Source organism: Colletes gigas, unplaced genomic scaffold, assembly GCF_013123115.1.
Source record: "Colletes gigas isolate AHSC1104 unplaced genomic scaffold, ASM1312311v1 Colletes_gigas_Sc00003, whole genome shotgun sequence".
In the NCBI taxonomy this organism is placed as follows: Eukaryota; Metazoa; Arthropoda; class Insecta; order Hymenoptera; family Colletidae; genus Colletes; species Colletes gigas.
Window position 1 is genome coordinate 7,055,384 of NW_025106632.1, and position 18,809 is coordinate 7,074,192.

The 18,809-nt window shown below is 29.1% G+C and overlaps 4 protein-coding genes across 9 annotated transcripts; 1 reads left to right on the forward strand and 3 right to left on the reverse strand.

Annotated features, from left to right (window-relative positions):
- Positions 1-208: 208 nt before the first annotated feature.
- Positions 209-7,240, reverse strand: LOC122404699 (regulator of microtubule dynamics protein 1-like). 3 transcript variants are annotated; one of them, XM_043408894.1, is made up of 6 exons: positions 7,136-7,240; positions 2,178-2,363; positions 1,853-2,041; positions 1,374-1,588; positions 935-1,173; positions 209-841 (listed from the first exon to the last, which is right to left on the reverse strand). In XM_043408894.1, exons 2-6 carry the CDS (start codon positions 2,357-2,359, stop codon positions 587-589), a joined length of 1,080 nt encoding a protein of 359 aa, XP_043264829.1. In that variant the 5' UTR covers positions 2,360-2,363; positions 7,136-7,240; the 3' UTR covers positions 209-586. The 3 variants fall into 3 exon arrangements, with proteins under 3 accessions (XP_043264829.1, XP_043264830.1, XP_043264828.1); XM_043408895.1 differs by lacking the exon at positions 7,136-7,240 and adding an exon at positions 2,439-2,705 and having other exon boundaries at positions 2,184-2,363; XM_043408893.1 differs by lacking the exon at positions 7,136-7,240 and adding an exon at positions 2,439-2,705.
- Positions 6,930-10,966, reverse strand: LOC122404698 (phospholipase DDHD1-like). Of its 4 annotated transcripts, XM_043408890.1 has the most exons (11): positions 10,838-10,966; positions 10,532-10,563; positions 9,663-9,977; positions 9,167-9,334; positions 8,950-9,078; positions 8,720-8,861; positions 8,394-8,500; positions 7,942-8,255; positions 7,590-7,875; positions 7,375-7,527; positions 6,930-7,286 (listed from the first exon to the last, which is right to left on the reverse strand). In XM_043408890.1, the coding sequence occupies exons 3-11, from the start codon at positions 9,970-9,972 to the stop codon at positions 7,141-7,143; spliced, it is 1,755 nt and encodes a 584-aa protein (XP_043264825.1). In that variant the 5' UTR covers positions 9,973-9,977; positions 10,532-10,563; positions 10,838-10,966; the 3' UTR covers positions 6,930-7,140. The 4 variants fall into 4 exon arrangements, with proteins under 4 accessions (XP_043264825.1, XP_043264823.1, XP_043264827.1 ...); XM_043408888.1 differs by lacking the exon at positions 10,838-10,966 and having other exon boundaries at positions 10,532-10,663; XM_043408892.1 differs by lacking the exons at positions 10,532-10,563; positions 10,838-10,966 and adding an exon at positions 10,259-10,331.
- A 1,294-nt stretch (positions 10,967-12,260) lies between these two features.
- On the reverse strand, positions 12,261-13,842 carry LOC122404661 (enhancer of rudimentary homolog). The gene is made up of 3 exons (XM_043408831.1): positions 13,259-13,842; positions 12,671-12,758; positions 12,261-12,495 (listed from the first exon to the last, which is right to left on the reverse strand). Exons 1-3 carry the CDS (start codon positions 13,259-13,261, stop codon positions 12,275-12,277), a joined length of 312 nt encoding a protein of 103 aa, XP_043264766.1. The 5' UTR covers positions 13,262-13,842; the 3' UTR covers positions 12,261-12,274.
- A 909-nt stretch (positions 13,843-14,751) lies between these two features.
- LOC122404622 (fizzy-related protein homolog) lies at positions 14,752-17,281 on the forward strand. Its single transcript, XM_043408754.1, has one exon. It carries the CDS (start codon positions 14,972-14,974, stop codon positions 16,430-16,432), a length of 1,461 nt encoding a protein of 486 aa, XP_043264689.1. The 5' UTR covers positions 14,752-14,971; the 3' UTR covers positions 16,433-17,281.
- The last annotated feature ends 1,528 nt before the right edge of the window (positions 17,282-18,809 follow it).

The window sequence follows — 18,809 nt, forward strand, 5'->3', positions numbered from 1 at the left end:
TTTTAATTTCAATTGTACAAATATATTAGGTAAAGAGCATTTTTACCTTAAAGTTTAAAATTATTCGTACTTTACATTTTTGTTAAAGTCATTGGAATTTAATTGTACAAAAAAGTATTGTTCTTCATATTGTATTAATAAGAAAATGTATACAATGAAGATCAACAACAATAAATTCTACAAAAAGTAACTAAACCCAGTAGCCTCAATTAATATATACGCATGTATAAAATATTATTTGCTAGTATGTATAAACCAAGTACACCTTCCTAATAGCTTATAAAACTTTGCACCGCTGCTATGCACGTTTTTATTCAGATCTTTAAAAATCTTTTATAAAATTTGAATTAAGATAAAAGATTCATAATATCTTCTATAATAGATAAAAAGTTCTTTTAGTACCTGTATTCCATACTATATAATTATTCATTACGTTACTGTTTATATTGGTCTATAAGATAGGATTTTTATTTATATATAAATGCTTTTGAATGTGTAAGTGTGTGGATGCGCACGCGCGCGCGTGTGCGTGTATAATATAATTATTGGATACGGATCGGATGTACAAATACGCTATTGCTTGTTATCAAAGATATCCTGAATATTTTTTGAGAAGCGTACTCGCTTCTGCTTGCACTTTTTCATCTGCAGCCGACAATGCCGATTTATTTAATATTCCCTTTAATGTATTATGTGCGCATGAATACTGTTGCAAAGCAATATAACATTTGCTAATAAATAGTTGAAGTTGCAGAGTTTTTTTCCCCAGTCTTGCTGCCGCCTCGAAACAAACAAGTGCATCATTATACGAGACACTTTCGGAAATAAACGTTGCCGCCACCTAAAAATGATTCAAAACAATGTTTTTAGTATTTAAAAATTAGAAAAGAATAGAAAAATTTTTGGCTCGTATTATAATCATTTAATATTGTACCCGTCTTTCGAACCAACTCAAAATGGCTATCTCGTATTTAAACCGTCCAAGGAGATAATGCAATTCACAATCATCTGGCCGCATTTCTAAGGCCATCACAATATAATTCTTAAAACGAACACCGTTTTTTATTTTGTCTATCGTTGACAAGTAGTCTCCATTTAATCCTATGAGTATAGCATACCATTTGAACAAATCCGCATTTTGAATTTCAAGAACTTTTTCGCACTGTCCAATTCCTGTAATAATGAAATACTGTTTATTTTTGTTACACCACAGTATTTTTATGCAGGGACTTAAAAATACCGGTATTAACGGTGAAATATCGATACCATCACAATACCAATATCGATATTTCGGTATTATATCGGTTTCGATATATCTTTACTGACGTAATACCAATATTTAAGTCCCATTTTGTACGTTTGCAATACCGAACCTTCAAGAATTATCAACCTTCTAACATTTTTATCAGCTGTAGCTTCTGCATGTTCGTAACAAGCCCTTGCAAATCTCCATATTACTTCTATACTGTTTTCGTGAGATTTTATCAAAGTTTGTAGTTTATAGTATGTCTCGATATAAAAATCTTCATTCGCACCTTCATCAATCTCCTTAAGTGTTAAATCCAACTCGTTCAATTCCTCTGAGATCCTGTATTACTAAACATATAATCTCGTCCTTCTAAATTTTTTAAATAACTTTACTTCCCAAAATGATCAAATTCTAATTTTCCAAATTAGTATATAAGTAATTACGCTTAAATAATGAATTAAAGAATATAACTGGAATATTCTTAAGATGTTTCTTCGGGAAGTGGATTCACAGTTGTACTAGAATAAATTACAAATTCTCGTACGTGTTACTTATATAACTTTAACACATTTACATAATACGCATTTACATTGTTGAACCAACCTTATGTCATTTTCCCCGATGACGCTTTCGCTGTCAGAACAATCATAGAATTCATCATCACCGATTTCTGTGTCCGCTGTCGAGAAAGCATCGTTATCAGTCTCATTGTCCGTTACAGTAAACGTACTATCGGTAGAAACAAATCTTCGTGAAATTTTTCGTTTCTTTTTCTGTTGACTCTGTTGTAATCTTGGAAAAAAATTAAAGAAGGCTATAAATATCCGTTACTTAAATATATATAACTAAATATAACTCGTATAGCTGTGTATATATATGTATAACTTAATTTAAATAATAATTATATATGATTTATATAAAAACGCACTGTTGCCTTAACGCTTCTAATTCCAGTTGCAATTCAGCGATTCTTTTATTCGCAGCATTTAAATTGGAACTAACTGTATGTTGTTGGTCCTTGAAAATTGTATGATAAATAAAAATACTAGCTGCACTTATGACACCAACAGTCACACTAATGGTAGTAGCAATTAAATGTATATCGTTCATTATGCTGTAAACACAATATGCATAAACAAAATGTATTCAAGGAAACACGTTTATATGTAATTACTACAATGTTACGTACGTGTTAATAAAGAAAAATTGTAGATCTATAATCAAGGTAAATGCATCGATATATGTACCGTTATTTTCTCTATTTTTCTTTATAAACTGTGCTCAAAATTGTATCAATTTTGCATATGTATTATTCACCGACGACATAATAACTACACAGGCAATGTAAATGTTTTATCATTTTAGTCGAATGTTGACTGTATTGTCAATCGCTAATACGAAACAAGATTTTCTTCCTTTTTTGTAAAAAGAACGTTAACCACGCGTCGCGTAGCCACTCGCGTATTCTGTGTATAAGTGTATATATACAGTGTTATCAGTAGCAGCCGGTACCCAGAACTGCCCCACCGCTTGCGCACACTAACGCGCGCCCAAATATATATGAATCTACCGGCAATTGAAAGAGGACAGACATTCGGCAAATATATGTACCGGTGATTACGAAAGTGACTTAAGTCGATAATTTCTTTTTTTTTTATTTCATACTAGCATGTGCGGTAAATTCAATATTTTTTTTGGATTTTTTCCTCGCAATCGACACCATTATCATAACAATCAACATATTGGTACACGTAATATGATTTCTTTTTTCTTATTTAACAATATATATTTATTGCCGATAAAGTATTTTTTTTTTACAAGTTCAAAGTACAAAATTACGTAAAACATGTAACTCATAATTCGTAAAGAACCTTTCCATGACGAACATATTAATCGCTTAAGCACTTGGGCACATATCAGTAATGGTGTTAATATTTTCGTGATAGTTACAATTCTAAATCGATTTTGGATTCACTTCGTCCGTAAAAATATGCTGCTAGTAAACAAATACGGTTAGTGAATAATACAATTTTTCAAACAATTAATGTATACAATTATAATGTACAAAATTTAAATCACTGTCAAGAGTTACATAAACGTATTAATTGAAGCATGTGTTTATTTGAATAGTTACTTAAGATACATAAACTTACATTAAGAAAAATAAGTGTGGCTAGCATTATGCATATAAAATTACATACATAAATTCCTTTTCTAAAATGGCACCGAGAGCTTTTAGTATTTCTGCTAGTATTACTGTAACTTAGTAGTTCAAAACTTAATATATGTCATATATATAGATATCTACATTCAGAATAGTAGACGTTTAATTGTAATAACATAACTATCAGAAGTAAGTACAGTTGTATAACTTCCATGAGATTAACGTGCACAGTTACATAAGAAATGGCATTAAACAAATGAAAAATAAAATTAATCTCCAAACAGTCAAACTCTTGACAAATAACTATATATTTTTAGAATTGGTTAAATATGCTGTTCCAAAAGAAGCATCATTTGAATATACATAGGGTGAATCGTATAACTTCTCCATCCTGAATAAGTTGTAAAGTATGTATTCTATAAAAGAGTAATTTATAAAAGCAACCTATCCATTTACAAGATGTTCAGATTACCTAGAATTTGTTTAACGGTATGCATACATTTTTGTATCAAAATTTAAGAAAGCAGTGAATTTCCTAAAATATTTAAGCTATATTTGCCTTAAACCTAATAATTAGCAAAGTATTTCTAAGAAAACAAAAACTGACGAAAGATGTCACCTAACATTTTGTACATGGAGTTATTTAAAAAAAGAAAATATCATTGGAACATCGTAAGTTTTCTTCGATACCGTTTGATTTTTATATAAAATACTATTTTTGCGAAACGCATGCTTTAAGAGTTATTCAGGGTAAACAAGTTATGTTACTTACCCTGTACAATTGTTAAAATTTAGGCATGTAGGAATATATAGAATTTTTTATAATCGAAAGAAAACACGTGTTTATTATTTATATATGATTCTAAATATAATTCTATAAAATTTTTAGTTCAATCGAAATCAATTTTCAACGTATGAACATTCGAAATTCAATGTATTTTAATGGATTATTTGAATAACTTTGACTTTGTATATATAGTAGATCCCAATAATTTACGAATTTCTTTCTATAACGTTAAGCGTATCTTTTGCTATACAGGGAATTAAAGTAATATTACCTTTCGGTTAAAAGCTATCAGATTGTAGCAGGGTTGACATAATTATTTTACCGCATTATATGGGAGTCTACTGTATTCGATACTATCGTTAAGCACTTAGTTGAAAAGTCGAATTTAAGATCCCGTTAATGTCAGCGTGAATATAATTCGTTAATATTACTATTTTTCATTCGTATGTTTAATAAAGAGTGCAATATCAATCATTTGGAGAGTAATTAATATAATTCCTACAAGCCTATTATGAATTCTATCATTTAAAATTAGATATGATATTAATCTTTCAATTTCTTTAATATTATTGTCATTCTACCAAATTGTGTTTGTGGACAAAGCTCTTAAAAATTTATTTTTATATAACAATTGTTTAGAAGTGCATCGTTATTAAGTATTTTAGAAACTGATAGTCAAAATTTATAATATGTTGTATCGTGAACACATTCACATAGAATATTACTCTAAAACATTATTGGATGCATTCATCAAATGTAAAACGGATAAAATCAACAAAATTCAGATATGTGATAAAGTAAGTTATTACATATTTAGAATGTAAGATTTAGTTTAAACAAATTTTTAGCACTTAATGATATAATACATATAATAATATGTATGTCCTTAGTAAATCGGTGATAATTTATATAATTTCGTATACATGATCAGGAATTTTAAAAAAATGTTTAGAAACAGAAATATTAATATTAAACTTTCTGTGAAATTCGAAAATATAATCTATATGATCTTCAACATATGTATGACAAGTTATAAGAAAAATCTTTTCATACATTAAAATCAAAATATACAAATATAATTATAATTATACTGTTAATACTATGATCAGTATCAATGAAGTATAATATTCATACAACAATTTGTAAAACTTTATGCTATTATAACAGAAAATTTTACCATTTAATGAGTACTGTAAAATAATTATAAATCACTATGTATTGTTCTTATTAAAAAAAAATAAGAATATGAGCGCAATACCACAAATGTTAATATAATTTTGTTCGTTTTGTGCTATGATCTTGGTCAATTGAATCAATCAAATTTTCACTTATTTTATCTTAAGAGAGTCTTCTACTTTCAGAATCGGTAATAAGGTCATTTTCGTTAATTTATTTCGGTTTTTCATGCTTGAAAAAACAATAGAAAGACTCTTGAAGATAACTGTCCGAATTTGAAATAAATCGATTCATTGGAACTTGAGTTATCATATCAGTTGGTTTCAAAAATATGATTTAAACAAAACGCGTTTAAAGTTTTGTATCTCTTTAACAATGACATTGACTATCGTATTCCTCAAACAGCTGTAACTTCATTAGTTTTCCAAATTCAAACATAAGCCTTTAAAAAAAAAAATTAATTTCTTTACCCTTCAAAATAGAAGACTCCCGTAAGTAAACTTTAAACATATGGGGCGAGTTTCACTTCCTAAATTAAAATAAAGCATAATTATAATAAAGAAAACAATATGTACTTTATACAGGAAGTTCCACCTAAAGACTTACAGCTGTTTTTTTCTTTACAGTGCTATTAGTTAGCAACAAAACTTTTTGCAATTTTTATGATTTAATAGAATTCTCGCGTGACACGTTTTACATTAATACTACTAAAATAATTGGAGTCACCTCTCTCCAAAGGTTCAGAGATTGATATCTAATCCATTATATAAAAGATTTCGCTAAACCAGAAAAATTGCGAGTAAATTTAGTTACTAATTGTAATAGTATCGGAAAAAACAATTTGAAATGCTTTAGGTGGGAAGATACTTTGTACATACATATGAATCTTGATTTTTGATAATATATACGAAATTAAATTTTACCGAATACATTTTACTTTCCTTATGTCTATAAAAAAAAACCAATTTATTAAATCTATATATATATGTACGTGACAGAACATATCATACTGTAAGAAGTACTAATAGTTTTTTTGCATGTAAAAAAAGTTAGCTGAAACTTCCAACGCTCAATGTAGAATAATATTAAAAAACTTGTATGGTAATATGGACTATTTTAAATGATTAGTTAAAATACGATAACTGGAATATTTTTAGCACTTTTTGACGTACAATAGTAATATGTTATATTAAAGCTATTCGTTGAACGTGGAAATTTAATATTATTTCTCTATCTCAATGTATAACAGGGGTAAGAAATAACAATTTTTTTATAATATAAAATGTCTAATGCAAAACAATTTGTATGTTATACCTACGTTGTTCAATATTTATATTCATTATCTAGTGAGGTATTCAAATAAACATTTTACATAAACTATATTTATCATGTTTAACGTAAGTTATAAAATCGACCTTTTTGATAATAGACAATTTATTAATAACTAAAAGTGAGATTAGTCGAATAATTGTTCAAGTAATTATTTTAATATAATAAACACGAACCGAAAATACCTCGTAAGATATATAAAAACATTTATAGATTTTTTTTTCGTGAAACTCGACCATATTAATCTTAAATTATGCGAGCAATACAAAATGATTAAGTTATATAGAATCTATAACATTATTGTATCGATTTTTCGTTATCACAGATTGTTTTGGTAGTAGGCCTACTTTCAATATTAAATGTCGAAGGCCTACAGTGGACTAGTAAATTTCAATAAAATCTATTTAAATACAATACTAGATGTACAAACCAACATCACGTTTCTAATGTTGGGAAGAGTCTTGTGAGCACAAAGTAGGCTACATCATAGTTACTCCAATATGTTGTATGGGCTGCTACCGTGTACAGATAATTTCGTCCCAAACTTGCCCGGAGCACATAATCTAACCGCTGGGCTAATTCTAATAAGTATAAAATTGTATTTAATGATTTTTACTTTTTTTTATCATTTTCAAATATCGTTTGACAAATCACAAATTATATTTATACCTTGTTCTGGTTGAAGCGGTATAGAAGCATCCTCTTTGGCATTCCACCCAGCTCGCACTAAACCCCAAAGGCTCCAACCTTTATCTGTTGCACGACTAGACATATCTGGACTTTCATCCCTTTCCTCATTTTCTGCCATGACATGTTTTCGAACTATTTATATAAAATTTACAAAGAATAATTCCGAACTCAAACGAAGAATTTTTGTAATATACCTGTAGGAGAAAAAGTTTGGTCTGCGTTACTCATTGTTGGAAGTGACTGTTCTATCTGTTGACCATCAACTCCTCCGTAAGGTGGAATAAGAACTGGTTCAACTTTACTGTATCCTCTTTCTAAAAGTGGTTCCATTCTATAAGCTACAGGATCAGACCAGTGAAATATATTATAAAATCTTTTGCATAAATCTTGAGGCATCACGTCTGTTTTGTTGGATGGAGTACGTGTACGTAATGCAAGAAATACAGATAACGGAGAACCCATACAAAATAAATTCTCAATCTGTAATTACAAAAATATTTAATCTTAAAACTTTTATAATGACATATAATAAATAAAAATATTTACTGGGAACTGTAAACGTTGCAATAAAACTTCCTGTGTTTCTGGGGATGGAGGTCTTGTATCTGGACCCATCCAACCCGTAACAATGTCATAAACAATTACACATCCTAAAGAATGTGCCAAGATAGAAACTTTTCCTTTCCAACCAGGATGTCGACTAGCAAACATAAAGTATAATCTATTTAATTCTTTTTGTAAACCAGCCCTTACTTCTCCGCCATAAAGAGGACTTGTATAATAGAGAATATCCATTGCTGATGTATTTAATAGGTTTCGTATACTTAATACACTATAAGGTGTAATAGCATCTACTATATCTAAAAAAATATTTATTTATAAAATAGAAAATTTTAAATTTTTATTTATAGATATAGCCAAAAATTAAAAAAGTTATGAATATTTTATAAAACAATGATTATACAAGTTTTACAGAATAAAATAGAATAACTTCATACCGCCGTCAAGTTTTAACGATGACCGCCACTCAACAGGAAAAAATTCTACTCTGTAATTGGAATTGGGAAAATATTTTTGCTTTAACCAATCTACACAGTCCCTAAACCTGTTTGAACGTTAAATATAATACATTAATTTTATAAAAACTTATATATATGAAGTATGCTAACATTGACAGTTTAAACTTTTAGTATACATAGTACTATCGAAATAAACAAAAAACTTGACTTCTAAACCAATATAGTAGATTACTTAAAGTTTGAATCATCAATTTTACCATAATCTATACATAGCCAAATAATTATAAATTAATTTTGGTACATACGACGTTGTATTCCGTATAATTTTTCCTGTATCTCTTTTCTGACCAATTCCGTGAACTACAAACACCAAATGATCAATGTCATGCGGTTTGTCTTCCATTACTGCAGCAACTTTGTAGCTCCGTTTTAATTGATAACCAGTGGCTAAAACATGAAATACAAATATTTATTACAATTAACGCGACATAGTGTTATTTTACTGTCGTTGCAAGGAAAAGGTAAAATCCCTTACTTTTCGAAAAGCCCAGTTTTGATGTAACACTACGCATGAATTTACTATGTGAATATTCGCTATACAGTATCACATCATTTATGCTATGCCAATCTACATGAAATTCCGGAAAATGTTCTGTGTGCAGTACTAAAATAAAAACGTAATTGTAATTATATCAGATATAAAATTTCCTAGATATTGAAAATAACATGGAAAATTAAAAGAAAATTTATACTTTTGTAAGAGTGAGATGGCGTATCGCATGTTGATGTGCATCGTCCTGGAGGTTGTTTTTGAAATAAATTAAGATGCACTTCTTCAATAACTTTAGACTGTTTTGATTCTAAAGGTATCCAACTACCATCATAGTACCATGTACCTCTCATAATTTCCCATTCTTCACCTTTTCATACAATAAATATTAATATGTGCATACACAGTTCATTAAATTATATATGAACATATATACAATGTTTATAAAACATTGAATACAGAATAAATATTTTTAATTAAAAAATAAGACAATAAGAAGAGAATTTATGACGATCACTTTTAAATAATATATACAGTTCGTAACAATTTATACTGTAGATTATAAAATAATACATGAAACGGAATATAGATTGAAAATATTGAAGTTAATCTCTTCTGTACGATTTTTATTTTCGAATTGCCTTGTATGAGACTTTAACGAATAACATGAAGATTTTTCGATAAAAGAAATACCATACCTGGACAATATATAGATACACATTTCATTTTATCGATTTCCACATCGTACATTCCGCCTTTAACTACAATTTTCTCAATAGGAGGTAAATTAGTAGTCATGTCGTCATTTTTGCTAAACAAGCTTTGATAATTTCGCCAAGCATTTTCAATTCTTAAACTATCGTATCCACAGAATTCTATCCATCTTTTGTCTATACCGTCTCTATAAAACCACCGTACTTGTTCCGGCGTCAAAGGTTCTGCATATGTCAACTCATTTGTTATGGTCTTTGTTCCCACCTCTGAATTTTGTTCTGTGGTAACTTCCATAATTCCTTTAAATGTTAAAAATTAGAATTAATGTAAGAAAATGAAATTACAACATACTTATATATTTACAATATAATTGTACAAATATCAAATGGCATGATTATTGTAATTTAACATTCTATCTGATACTTTAACAATCTCATTGTTGCATACGCATATATATATATATACAAAAGAGAACAATTTACAAAATGTATAATTAATGAAAGTATATAAAAAAATTTTTTACAGAGTTTTATAAATTGCTATAAAATTCGCGCGAATTTAATTATTTTCTGTTGCTTACGAAATATATTGGTACGTCATAAATATTTTATTTGTAGTAACTACGCAACTTTCATACAGTCAACTACATTTTACGTATCTATCGAAACATATACATATGTATACATATATATATGTATACGTATATTACGAGTATTTTAAGCATACGGTTTGATTATGACAGACGAAAATTAATTTAAACGCATAATTGCATGTAATAAATTCTCCTAAAGTATGTATAAATCATGTTTAAATCGCTCGTTAAGTCAATTTCGAACAGTATTTATAATTTTACCTTCGCAGTGTTGAAATTCCAAAGGTGTTTCACTGAAAGGATCAACGTCGGTTCTACTATTAGACATCCTGACTACGTAATTATTACTAAATACCTTTGAAGTTTTACGAATTACAAAAAAATCACAGTATCGTAAATCACTTAAATGTTCAGTGACAACGGTGACAACGGTAACAACTGATCCTTGTTAACGATAATGGTTCCCGTAAAAATCAGTAGTAAACGCTATCTAGTACTTGTTATCGATGGAAATTTATTAATTACGATACAGTGTCTGTATATCGGTATAAAATATTTTTTGTTTACCAACGACAAATTAGATAACGTTGCCTCTAGTCAAAATAAAATGAATGTCTGTTTAGAACTTGATGCAACATCGAGAATTGTCTTTACGAGCAGAATTGTTCTCTGCCATTCAACATTGAATGTTATCTAAAAACTGATATGAGATTCTTCCTTCAACGACATACTGTTCACCCCGCACTATCTTCTATAACTTTGCTCTTGTTCCTTGTGTGTCAGCAAAAACTGCTGCATTCAACGGTAAACAGCTGATGCATGAACGCAAACGTAAAACAGTATGGTGATATATATATGCATGCACAATTACGTACTTTTATATTTCTATATCCAATTGTATGTATAAGTGTATGTGCATGTATGCGTAAACGTATGTATCAATAGTTGATTGTGCACAATTACTAACTTGTATGAGTCATGCAAGAGCAATTTTTAGTGTGTGTAGTGTAATATTTTTTTTACACAATGTGAGTAATTTTTCATAGAATTTGTATCGATGTGAATAAATGTTCGCTTCTTAAAATTGAATATGTATGTTTCACACACTAATCTCTGTATACAATATAAATAGAGATCTGTGATTTTACGAAATTGCATAAAATTTTGACAATTATTTATTTCATTACACTTTATATTAATTTTAATATATACTTTCGTTTGTTTCCTCGTCAGATTCGTGAATGATTTTTAATAAGTAATGTAACGTTCTCGGAAAGATGTTCCCTTACAAATTATTTTCGAACATAAATTGAAAATCACATGATTCTACCGATTGTTTTTTTTTTTCTAATTTACGACACAACTTACATTTAATTTTTGTTACAATACTTCGTGTATAATATGTATTTAAGATAGCTCAGTCGATAAATAAACATTGTACACTATTTCGAATATTGTAGACTGTTATTATTAACGATTTTTCGATAAATATTCTATCAATCGGGTATTATCTTTGCTATTGTAATATTCATTATTTTATTGATGTAATGTAAAATAAATATTTATTATCTTTAATAAGACATAGTAATTTTATATAATTTATATGTGCAATTGAATATTTTAGTTTACAAAAAAATACTATATATTTTTATAAAAGATTTCTCATCAGTTACAAACGTATTTCCATCTATTATATTTCAAACTTTAAAAAGATGTATATTGTTGTTTATCACTGAAATATGTATCGTTAATAATATTGGTCATATCATATAATACAAATTTAGTAAACACTAGTAACTATTTTATTATAAATATACATATAAAGTAAGATTGCATTACACTTAAAAAGAAAACATATTAAGGAGAGGATCAGCCTATAATAGGAACATAATAATATGATTTCTCTTTAGGTTACATATTTATTATTACAAACGGTAATATAGACCTTAGCTTAAAGTTAATTTGTCTTATACATAAAAGTATACGTCTATCTTTATCCATTAATTATTCATTATGTCCTGCTGCTCTGCGTAATAAAACATATATTTTTTCTTTGATCCAATCCTTGTTGTATGGAGCGTATGTATTTGTAGATTTTTGATAAACAAGGCATGATAAATCTGTGAGTTGATCGATAAAGTCAAACAACTGACTGATATCATATGTTATAGTTGGAGTATTTGGATTCCGCCTCTTTAAATGTTCCTCATAAATTTTGCATACTCCTACGTTGTAAAAAACAAACATCTATAATTTTCTTTCTCTTACGTTTAAATGATTAACATATTCATGTAGTGGAATAAAAAATAAGGTTACTTTTTAAATTAACCAGACATTAATACGATATATATATATATATATATATAATTATAGATCATAAATAATATAAAACACTGTTACCTTCCATACATTCATTAACACTTTCATAATCAGAATATGTTCTTGTTTCAGGTCTATTGCCTAGTTGGACAAGCAATATTGTATGAGACTGAAAGCAAAAACAATGTGTAAAACTTTGCTTTTTGTTATATTTTTTTAAAAAATGAATTAAATATTTTCACATGTACATTTCACTTTATTTTGAAGCAATAAATATATATGAATCATTAATACAACAGCCTTTTAATGCAACATCTATATAATTTTGTTGGTTATGTGTATTTCATGAATTCAACAATAACACAAAATATGAATAAAGTTATTCAACTAACGTTAATGTTGACGTTTTAAGGATAAATATTTAGTTTTTGCCACCTATACAAGAACACCGTACATGTGCACCTTGATACAAAATTATCACAACATAAAGTCGGATGTAAACAATCAGAAAATTTGAAATTCACTGGAAAATACATTGCCAACTATCATACGAATGTACAAAAAATCATGAGAAAATTTGTTTAGAATTGCACTAACGCTAGATTCTAAGTAAATAAATATCAAATGTCTAGCATGTCCCGAAAGTAATCAAAACAAAAGTACAATTACCATTTCTACGCGTAGCCAATGGCTGTAATACGTAAAGCGCCAGTTATCGTTTAATCAGCGAAGTTAGCTGCATTGGGGTAGTGATGGACATTCGTGGGAATTTTGGGCATGCGCACTAGAATTTTCCCTCGTGGTATTCCGTTTTGCGCATGCGTTAGCTTTCTGCCATAGATGTATCTTTAGCGCAAAAAGAGGTACATGTTGGAAATTCCCACGTTTTGTATAAAATTGAACTTTCAAATGCTCGTCAATCACACAAAAATTAACTTATCGAAGATCCCCTACGTATTTCTCTAGCTATACTTATGTAGATTAAGAGGAAATTTTTTGTTCTTGTCTCTTTCCCTGTAACTTCCTTAAATTTTGTTCCTCACTGGGATCCAACGATATCCTAAATTCTAGTTAAGTGTATACGGCAGTGATCATGCGCTCCAGTGCGCATGACCAAAATTCCCACGAATGTCTATCACTGCACTGAGCACGGTTTGTGCAATTTTCTATGCTATTAATATCGATGGATCGAAGCACTTATGCAAAACTACAAGATCCCGGTTAATAGCTAATAGTAGTCAGCGCCAATTAGCAAGAAATGATAAACACAAACCATATTTTGTGCTCTTACTTTGGAAACACTGATCCCTATACACTGCTATATACAGTATGCCAGTGTGGCCAGATTTGGTATAATTGAATGCATCGACGGCGACACTACTAACGACGAATTTCTTTAGCATCTAACGGAGCCGTGGGGAAAGCCAACATATATCACAGAGTATATTACTCTGTGATACTAGAGTCGGCTGCGCTCTGGTTTTTTACTCTGGCTGAATCATTGCAAATTTTCAAACAACGATAGAAGTATTGTACTAAAATGGAATCGAGATCTAAAATTCTCTAACAAGCAACTTTAAGAAACGAATTTTGCAATTATCTGTAAACAATATAGAATTCTTTTAATGATTATTTTTAAATTGTACCTGGATTCACAATTGACAATCCCTTCCTGTTTATAAATTATCTTTGTTTCATAGAGAGATTTCTGCAAATTTTTATGTTATATCCGAGCTAAAACTAGTTTTGAAATAAATGTAAAATTTTTATTCGTTAATCGCGAATAAAGTTTATTCAACTCTAATCACATAAAAAGGGTCTATAAGCTTCATTAAAATATCAAAAGGTATCCGTGAAAAAAAAGGTTAAGAGCCATCGTTTTAAAATGTTCTGTAAAAATTAATTTTTTCCATGTCTATTTATATACATTCGCTAGTAAATATGTACATTAATTAAGTTCATATTTTGATTGTAACATACATACGTATGAACCGATCGTTAATCAACAGCTTGTAAGAAGAAATAACAACCGATCTTAATTCTTCTTGGCCATCTAGTGGATATACTATACTTCGTCAACGAGGTCGCCACAATATGTTCTCTCTTATGTAGACGTTTGTTCATCTGTTTCTAAAACCAACCCTTCAAACTGAGCATTCGATTGGAGAATCACGTTCGTTCTCTCATATTATTTTCGTATAAAAAATTTTCCAAGTTGACGTTGAATGGCGACTTACGAAAGATAATCCGTTCGGGCATACTGACGCAATGTTTTATAAAAAAAATGACAACGGGCGTGGAATCTACGTGATTTGAAGAAAAAATCGAGCTTATGCGGTGCATAATTATGTGATTGAATGTGAAAGATTGTAGCGTAAAAAAATGTTTCACCACGAATATGAGAAACGGCTGTTGAAGTCGAGTAGCGAAAGTCATATAAATAATCCGGCGGGTCCCGGACTACATTCATCAGTATATTTCTCGCCGACCAAAATGCTTAACAATAGCTTCGATCGATTTATACCGACAAGATCTGGCAATAATTGGCAAACAACATTCTCAATGATATCGGAAAACAATCGGAACGGTATAGTTACGAAAAAAGCACGCGAAAATGGAGAAGGTAGCCGCGATGGTATTGCTTATTCGTGCCTTCTGAAGAATGAACTGCTTGGAGCGAGCATAGAAGACGTAAAAGGACAGTGCGAAGAGCGAAGAGTATTGTCGCCGTTAGTTACCAAAAATCTCTTCAAATACACAACACCTATGAAAGATCATACGCTGCTCGATCAAAGTTCGCCGTATTCTTTGTCCCCATTGAGTGCCAAAAGCCAAAAACTTCTAAGATCACCGAGGAAAGCAACGAGAAAGATTTCAAGAATACCTTTCAAAGTACTCGATGCTCCAGAATTACAGGACGACTTTTATTTAAATCTTGTCGATTGGTCCTCTCAGAATGTTCTTAGTGTTGGACTGGGTAGCTGTGTCTATTTATGGTCTGCTTGTACCAGTCAGGTTACCAGATTATGTGATTTATCCAATGATGGCAACAGTGTAACATCAGTTGCCTGGAACGAAAGAGGAAACTTAGTTGCAGTAGGTACGCATCTAGGCTATATTCAAGTTTGGGACGTAGCTGTGAGTAAACAAGTAAGCAAGTTACAAGGACATAGTGCAAGAGTTGGGGCATTAGCATGGAATGGCGAAGTTTTATCGTCTGGCAGTAGAGATAGGTTGATATTGCAAAGAGACGTTAGAACACCTTGTGTCGTTAGTGAAAGACGTTTAGGAGCACACAGGCAAGAAGTTTGCGGACTAAAATGGTCGCCGGATAATCAATATTTAGCATCTGGCGGTAATGATAATCGTCTTTACGTGTGGAACTTACATTCCCTTTCGCCGATACAAACTTATACAGAACATTTGGCGGCTGTTAAAGCTATTGCATGGTCTCCGCATCATCATGGTCTATTGGCCTCTGGTGGTGGTACAGCAGACAGATGCATCAGATTTTGGAACACATTAACTGGCCAACCGATGCAATGTATTGACACCGGTTCTCAAGTTTGTAATTTGGCATGGAGTAAACATAGTTCAGAACTAGTCAGTACGCACGGCTATTCTCAAAATCAAATTCTGGTTTGGAAATATCCAAGTTTAACCCAAGTTGCAAAATTAACAGGACATTCTTATAGGGTTTTATATTTAGCTATGTCACCAGATGGCGAAGCTATTGTGACTGGTGCTGGCGATGAAACTTTACGTTTTTGGAATGTGTTTAGTAAAGCACGTAGTCAAAAAGAAAATAAGTCTGTATTGAACCTCTTTACTAGTATTCGATAGATCGATATATATATATATATATATATATAAAGGATAAATGGTTTTATGTATAATACACACATACACACACACACACAGACAGAGAAATTGCACGAATATAGTATTCTAAAAAAATTATAATGTGTACAACATAGCTATAATAATTTACATATAAGAATAAATTGTTGACAACTATAGATTAAGTTTATACATGCACAGCTTACATTTAATGAAATCTTATGTGCAATAAGTTACTACTTGTAAAAATCAAATATGCCCTTATAAGGAAAACTAAAGGCAATGTCATTTTTATATATTTTTTATATAAATATTTTTATATAGAGCACTTCAAATTTCTTAAATAATTGTAAAACTGAATAGAGTATTTGATCAATGCAATGACTATTTCTTACATGAAATGTATAGCCTTTTTATATTTTATTTTATTATAGTATAAAAATTACTGATTGCACATTTATATTCCTTTTTTTTTTCTTTATTGAAACATTTAACACACACATATATATATATACATTGGTTAATCAATAGTTTACATCTGTTATATACTACGTATGTTTATTGCCAAATTTAATTTAACCAAAAGAGTACAATTTTCAACATATATAAGCATGGCTATGAGCCATTTTTTTTTCTTTTTTAATTTACTTTTCATCTACAAAACATTACGATTTGATGCTGAGTCTCCAATTACTGTGTACATGTCTACAATTGATATCATTTATACATGTAAATGCCATATAAAAATATAATATGTGTTTTGATGTACAAAGTTGTGTAAGAGGATTTGCTTGCGGACAGCATTAATACAATTCCTTTCAAGGGCGTATTATTATATTTCTGTAAGACTTTGAAGCGTTTAGTCTATAGTTATTTATAGGTTTATTAAATTTTGAAACAATTATGTAAATCCTCAAAGACTATTTCTTTAAGTCTTGCAATCTTATTAAAATTGATTACATATAACATGTATATGAAGAAAGGTAGTTTACAAATCGAAATACTTCCTTTTAATATGATTTGTATTACTTAATATTTTGCAGAAAGCAAAATGTACAAACAACATGAAATATGACGTAAAGTAAATTCACTTATTTATATAGAAACAAAAATAATATATTGAAATATTTACCTATACATTCTAAAAGAAATTTAAAAACAATTAATTAATAAAAATATTATGGAAGTTCTAGCGAACTAGAGTCTAAAATTTGTATTATATAATTCTCAAAGATATGTATAATCTATTTTCCAAAACTTTAAGAGATAGTTTGAAACATATGTAGAAAAAAAAATAAATATATTCTGAAATTAGATGATGTGAGTTTTTATAAGCGAATTATAAGTTATATAATATAATTATGTATTTCATATAATAAACATACAAAATTACTGTATATAATATCAGCAATTTTAAATACTATTAATACTTCCTTTTTGAATGTTACTGTGACAGTCTTACATTTTAACATTATGATAATATTTAAATAGAGGATACGAATCGTTAGAATTGATATTCTATAGGAAATCAATTTAAAAATAGAAAGTTTAGCAAATGACTACAATACGTTTGGAGTAATAGTGCTTAGTTTATAGAACTAAGTTAAATATATACAATAAAATACATTATCATATTTTTCTATGTTGCGTCTTTTATACTCCAAGTATGTTTTAACAGTATTTAGCGTATTTGGTTTATATTCGTAATTATTAAATAATTAAAATTACACATTAATCATTTTCATAAAATGGAATATATTAAAATATATCTCTGAAAGTTTGAAGAGTACATACAACAGTTCGTACATTAAATATTTACAGAATGCACAATCTAATAAGACTGTTTTATTCTATCGATACATACTACTAACTGTGAATTATAAAAGATATGAGCCATTTTTTTATTCGAAGTACTATAAGAACAAATTTTCTTGTTCAATGGTATTTAAAAGTTTAATGTTTCATTAATTCAAAATTATTGATAACCGTTATCATGTTTGCATTGTTTTCATGGACCTAAATGTATGTAAATTAATACACGACTATTGACTATGATGTATATGACTATTTTTATATGGATTACCTATATGAATTCATTGTTTCGTTATCTCTCTCAAGAAAACTGGCTCATATAGAAACTATACAGTATACAAACAATTTATTGGCATGTCATTTCAACTTTAAATGTTTTATAAAACAAAATTTCACTTTAATATTAATTAATGTTATTAATTTTCTCTAACACGAATGTAATATAAAATTTTGGTTATTCTTTTGTTTCAGTTATCTTCGAAAATTTAATTTAATTTCTGCATGAAAATAGCAAAATACAATCTTTTCTAATATTCATATAATCAGTGTATACAAATAAATATTCCAT